The 6,221-nt window shown below is 41.3% G+C and overlaps 1 protein-coding gene across 1 annotated transcript; it reads right to left on the bottom strand.

The window, feature by feature from the left end:
• Positions 1–1,093: 1,093 nt before the first annotated feature.
• Positions 1,094–5,909, bottom strand: LOC109147330. Its single transcript, XM_019294993.1, has 5 exons — positions 5,786–5,909; positions 5,431–5,654; positions 4,856–5,271; positions 4,625–4,792; positions 1,094–1,898 (listed from the first exon to the last, which is right to left on the bottom strand). The coding sequence occupies exons 1-5, from the start codon at positions 5,907–5,909 to the stop codon at positions 1,094–1,096; spliced, it is 1,737 nt and encodes a 578-aa protein (XP_019150538.1).
• Between the last annotated feature and the right edge of the window lie 312 nt (positions 5,910–6,221).

The raw sequence follows: 6,221 nt of genomic DNA, 5'->3' as shown, positions 1-6,221 counted from the left end.
TACAGATTATTCTTGAAATGCATTATATATATACATTTGGTCAATTTTAATGATTTCATGTTTCTTCCCAGTTTTGCATTAATATCATTTTTTTTTTTTTCCTTTTCTTTTTGAATTTGTGTACGATTTAGCAATGCATTTTGAAATCTTGCAGAAAGCATGATAATGGTGTAGGAATTATGAAGTTGCGTATATATTATGTGCATCCATCCTTGAACATAAACCAAAAAATGTTTTTGAAAAAATCTTTTTATGTTTTATTTTATTTGTCATGCTTAATATTTAATATTTGAGGTTCACTACTTTGTGTTTATGATTTTCAATGTAATTTTTAATTATACCATGCGATGTGCTAATTTTTCGTAAAAAGTATGAGTTAATACTCAAAATGGTTCTTAATTATAGTGATTTTTTGTCAATTTCATCCTAAACAACTTTAGTGACCTAATGTAGTTAAAGACTTTTGCGCTTTTGCTTAATTTAGTCTTTTATTTTTCTATTCCGTCAATTTAGTGTCAAATATACAATTTAGTAACCTCAATATTGACCTTTCTTTATTGTCAATCTTAGCATCGGCCAACTGGGGTGGCATTTCTGTCTGAACCATAGGGTCCTCGTCATCATGGAGTCAGGGGTGCCCCCATATCAAGGTAGAATTTCCATTCCCAATACGCCGTCGCACCCCACTACAAATTAAGCCCTTAGCAGCCATAATACTCCGCCAACAATAGTTAGGAGTATTTCCTAAACATGCTTCAGAAAAATAGGCTTTAGCGTAGTACCTAGCTTTATATACACGAGACACCAATGAGTCAGTGTTAGTAAGTAGTCTCCATGCCTGCTTACCCAATAGTGCCACATTAAATGCTCTCAGGTCTTTAAAGCCCAGGACACCATACTTTTTGGGGATGCATAATTTATCCCATGCCTTCCCGTGGATACCACGGTCAGTCCCTAATCCCCACCAATAACGATTCGTGAGTCGCTCAATAGCAGTGCACACAGATATAGGTAGTAAAAAAACACTCATCGAGAAAGTTGGCATAGCTTGAGCCACACTTTTCAACAAGATTTCTTTACCTACTTGCGATAACTACTTTTTATTCCAAGACCCAATCCTCTGTTTGATTTTATCCTCAATATAGGCAAAGACTGCTTTTTTATTCCTTCCAATAAATGAGGGTAAGCCAAAATACTTTCCAAAATTAGGGGCTTGAGCTACCTCCAGAATTTGTGCCACATCCCCTCGCACCACTTCACCTGTATTTTTGCTATAACATATACTGGATTTATGATAATTAACCACTTGCCCAGATAAGCTCTCATACATTGATAAACAACCCTTTATCTCAATGACCTCCTGTATTGTTGCTTTGAAAAATAACATACTATCATCAGCAAAGAATAAATGAGAGATAGGGGGAGAACCTCTAGCAACTCTGCATCCATGTATTAATCCCCTATTTTGTGCTTGCTGCAGTAACAGGGACAGACCTTCGGTATAGATAATAAAGAGATAGGGAGATAGAGGGTCACCGTGCCTTAAACCACGGGTGTGCATGACTGATTCGCTGCGAGTGCCATTAATCAGAAAAGTATATGATACTGTAGACACACATAGCATAATAAGTTCTATCCACCTGTCATCAAAACCCAGGGCTACAAGCATACCACGTAAGAAAGGCCACTCCACATGGTCATAGGCCTTAGCCATATCCAGTTTGAGGGCACTCCAACCTACAACCCCACACTGTTTCCTATTCAAATAGTGTCCCACCTCAGATGCTGTTAGGATATTATCAGTAATGAGCCTACTAGGTATAAAAGCACTCTGTGAGTCAGATATAATATTTTCCATCAAAGGCTTCATCGTGTGTGAGATCATCTTAGCCATAATCCTATAAATCACATTACTTAGGGAAATAGGTCTAAGATTAGAGACCAATTCTAGGTTATTTTTCTTGGGGATCAGTACCACATCAGTATCATTCAGACCAGTGGGGAAGGTGCGCGAGTTTAGACAATCAACAATAAATTTCGAAACATCCCTGCCTACAATATCCCAAAAATGGTGCTAGAATCCCGGATTCATACCATCGGGGCCAGGTGCTTTATCAGGAAACATTGCAAAAAGGGCATCTTTAACTTCATCTATCTCAAAGGGTCGTAAAAGTGATTCATTTTGTAACACCCCGTGTTACGACCTCTGAATCCAGACTAATATGGAATTAATTCCATTAACATATAATTAAAAAGGATTTAATTGGACTAGAATTCCCATTAATTAATTAGTGTGGTCAGCAATGGATCATGGACCCTTACCCGTAATCAAGTCTTTAATTCTGTTAGGAATAGAGAAAGTGGGCCTTTACTATTCAGATTTTAGTTAGGACTCCTGAATCTATATATAGGGAATTAGAAAGCATCTAGAAACCTTATCACAATTAATTCTACCACGCGAGGCATTCCCCGAGGAAACCTAGCAAAGGAACTCCCCACCGCCGAACCTAGGAAGATCAATTGGAGGAGAATCTTAGAGAAGAACTTTAGTAGCCAAGGATATTGATTAGGGCTAAGAGGTAACCCATGTCTTACAAAACCTATTTTCCTTGCTATATCTTGATTATTGGCTCCTTTGATAATTGTATGTGTGATTCTGTGATTGAGTCTTGATTGAGCCTTGCCTAGGATTTATATTGTGTTTATTTGATAATCTTGGTGATCTTGATGTTGTGAGTGGTTATATATGTAATCTTGTATTTAATTATGTCTAGAGCTTGTCCCTAGGGTTTATATCGTGAATCTGGTTGTTGTGTTGTTCTTGGTATTCTTGGGTGGGTTTATGCATGATCGGGTGTTGAGTCTAGCCTAAGACTTGTCTTTAGGGCTTTGCATATAAATTTATTGATGTTCTTGAGGTTCTAGATGCTCCTGAACTGTTATGTGATTGATGTCGAGTCTTGGCATGTTTAGGAATCGTGTTAAAACGTAATTGGAATGATTCTTGGTTTAATCTTCGTTAATTGAATCCGTGATGTTGTTGTTACATGTTAGAATGTGTTTGGACATGGTTTTGAGTTCCACGAACGAACCCTGAACCGGAAATTCTACCTTCGTACCAGTGTGGGGTAGGTGGTGGGGACTCCGCTGCCCGGCATGCCCAGTTCCAGCGGGCAGTGGCCTGCCCGCCGGGCACCCCTGGAACCGAGGCTGCCCACCGGCAGGTGGTCCACCACCCACCGCCCACCTGCTAGAAATTGTTGGTGTGGCGGGTTGTTTTTTCCGTTTGTTGTTTCCCTGTGTCCCGTTGTACCCCGTTCGACGTGTATGAGTCTCGTATGATGTTTTGAGTACCGTTCTAGGAATTTATGTGTAGTGCGTATCGTTGTTATTATGTCTTGATTGTTATTGTTGATTGAATGTTGATTGTTTGAATGGTGATGAGTGTTGTGGTCATTGCGCAATGATCGATGTGACTGATGATAATGAGATTGTGATTGGTGGAGATGAATTGTTGGCAGAAAGCACAACGAGTGCTCGGTTATCGTGCTAAAGGCACGGACCACCCCTTAGACTTGATGGGTAAAGGCTTGGGTCAGGGTATAAGCGCCGCGTTGTTATGTTAGAGATATATGCGCTGACCCCTTGGTATTGGTGCTAGAGGCACGGACCATGCGAATGACACTTCGGTGCTACCATGTTGGTGGACTTGTTGGTGGTTATGGACTAGTTGCTCCGGAGGAATAAGGGAGGCGATATAAGGGTGGCCTGGAGGTATAGGGTGGAACTGATATAAGGATGGAGAGGAGTAAATGTTGGAACTTGGTATAAGGTTGGAAGATGAATTGTGTGTTCTGATGACTATTTTCTAATTGATGATTATTGAGTCCCATTGCTCGCCTTTAATTGTTAATTAGGCGCTTGCCTGTTTATTATATCTTGCAAACATAGGAAGCATGTTAAGTGGCATTCGTGACGTTGATCCGTTTTTATAATCTAAGTCTCGATCTTGATTTGAAAGCTAGGGTTGCTTAAGACTATATATGTATTCCATTTTTAAAATGATTTCCTATATTTATATTTATTGTACCTAACGCGTAGGAGTGGGTTACTCAGCATTATTCGCTGACGGTTGCTACGATGTGTTTTTCAGGTGATGATCATTAGCTGGGGAGCGCGTTAGATGGACTTGTAGTCTTAGTCTAGTTAGTCTTAGCTATAGTGGTTGGCCTGCGTGCCATGGATTGTAATTGATTGTTGACATGTGGATTTTACTGGTTTGGATAGTCTTAGCCTGTGCATCTAGGTTCTCAAACCTAGGTGTGGCATAACACCCCGACTCATATGGATAGTCTATGCTTGGTTTGGATTATTATTATTAGTCTGCCTTTATTCTACAAGTCTCTTGATGCTTTAAAAATTAGGGGTGTTACACATTTTGTGCCTGGGTGACTCGTGGGGTAACATTATCAAATACAAGCTCACCATTCATAAGATTACTAGAGCAGAAGATTTTCCCAAAATAATCCAGAATAACCCCCTTCATATCTTCCCCTTCCACCCACTCCGCACAATAATTCATTAGTCTAGATAAAGTATTCTTAGTCTTTGGTGAGAGGCATACCTGTGATAGAATTTTGTGTTTGCATCAGCACCCTTAAGCCAGTGCTGCTTGGCCCTTTGCCTCCAATATACATTCTCCTGGGTTTCCATACTGTACAGAACCCCCTCAAGACGTTGGAATTCAGCCAGGGAGGCTGAATCAGTGCGTCCTCTCAGAAGTTGCTGTTCCCTACGGAGTTGCATGATTTTTTCACCAAACTTATGATAGCGGTCACCTCCCTAGTGGGCCAACCGATTCCCACAGTGCTCAATACAATTTCGTGTGCCCTGACTTCTCTCTTCCTCCCAAGATTTTGCCACCACAGCCCTGAATCCTTCATCATATAGCCAAGCCATTTCAAACTGAAATCTCCTCCTTCCCCCACCTCCTCTTATCCCCGGGTCGCGAATTGCTAGGAAGATGGCAGAATGATCAGACGTCCTCGTTACCAAATTAGATACCCTAGCCCCGGTTACAATACCACAGCACTCATTAGTAGCAAGCACTTTATCTAGTCTTTCCTCAATCCAGCCAGTTGTGCCCTTCCCCTTTTCCCAAGTAAACTGATATCCAGTCATAGGTAATTGAGCCAAACCACATTGATCAATAGTCTCCCCGAAACTGCGAAGGAGATTATCTGGATGTGGCTTACCCCCTCTCTTCTCGCGCTAGAATAAGCGATAATTAAAATCACCCACCATGACCCATGGTAGGCCAGATTATGGTGCCAATGACTTTAATAGTTCCCACGATTCCATTCTCCTTGACCGCTCTGGAAACCCATAATAAAAGGTCATCCACCACTTTGAAAAGCCAGCCATACTAACCTCCACATCAATATAATTCCTCGAATAACTAATTAGTCTTGCTGTATTATTTTTCCTCCATAACAATGCTAAACCACCGCTCAACCCAACATGATCAACATAGAAAAGACCATCAAAACCAAGCTTGACACGAATACGTTCAACATGTATTCGCCCCACCTTAGTTTCCATTAGAAAAACAAAATCAGGCTTCTTTTGGGACACAAGGTCCTCAATCTCGCGAACTGTTCGTGGATTTTCCAAGCCACGATAGTTCCAACTTAGAGTACTCATGATGATGGGTGGGTCCGGGAATCAAAACCCGCCAAGGACAAGTTTTTTGGCACTTCGGCCATCAGAATATCACCACTTTTACCATTCTGCATAGCATTGTCATTCGAGCCCTCCCTTCTTCGCTTCGAAGCTGCCACAACCGTATCACTAACCGTAGCCACCATGGTACCAGGAGCCGAAGATTCCGCTGTGACAGCGACCGCCATATTGGCTCGGACCGGATTGCCGTCTTTGTCAAGCAACCACGGTGCCCCTACTTTCTGTGGTCCTTTTTTTAGTCCCGCCCGCATCTCGTCACTAAACGGATATTAGTCAATAGGTATGACCGTATTTCGTGCTCTCAGACAATATTTATGCAAATGTCCCAACATCCCACAGAAAAAGCAGAAATTATGTAGCCTCTCATACCTGAAATTCACCCAGCAAGTCGTTTTGTCCCATTTCAGTAGTTTCATACGTCGCTTCAACGGTTTCAGCACAGGTAACGAAACCCTAATACGGTAAAAAGGCTTCCATGG

The sequence above is a fragment of the Ipomoea nil genome, unplaced genomic scaffold (assembly GCF_001879475.1).
Source record: "Ipomoea nil cultivar Tokyo-kokei standard unplaced genomic scaffold, Asagao_1.1 scaffold1993, whole genome shotgun sequence".
Taxonomy (NCBI): domain Eukaryota; kingdom Viridiplantae; phylum Streptophyta; class Magnoliopsida; order Solanales; family Convolvulaceae; genus Ipomoea; species Ipomoea nil.
This window is presented reverse-complemented; position numbering and strand designations above follow the sequence as displayed.

What these genes read in the sequence shown, in the direction of transcription:
- LOC109147330 (XM_019294993.1), bottom strand. Translation starts at nt 5,909, where the DNA reads ATGGCGGTCGCTGTCACAGCGGAATCTTCGGCTCCTGGTACCATGGTG. An exon ending in TGACAATGCTATGCAGAATG is followed by an intron (nt 5,655 to 5,785) that starts GTAAAAGTGGTG and finishes ATCCACGAACAG; the next exon opens with TTCGCGAGATTGAGGACCTT. An exon ending in AACACAAAATTCTATCACAG is followed by an intron (nt 1,899 to 4,624) that starts GTATGCCTCTCA and finishes TGTGATTTATAG; the next exon opens with GATTATGGCTAAGATGATCT.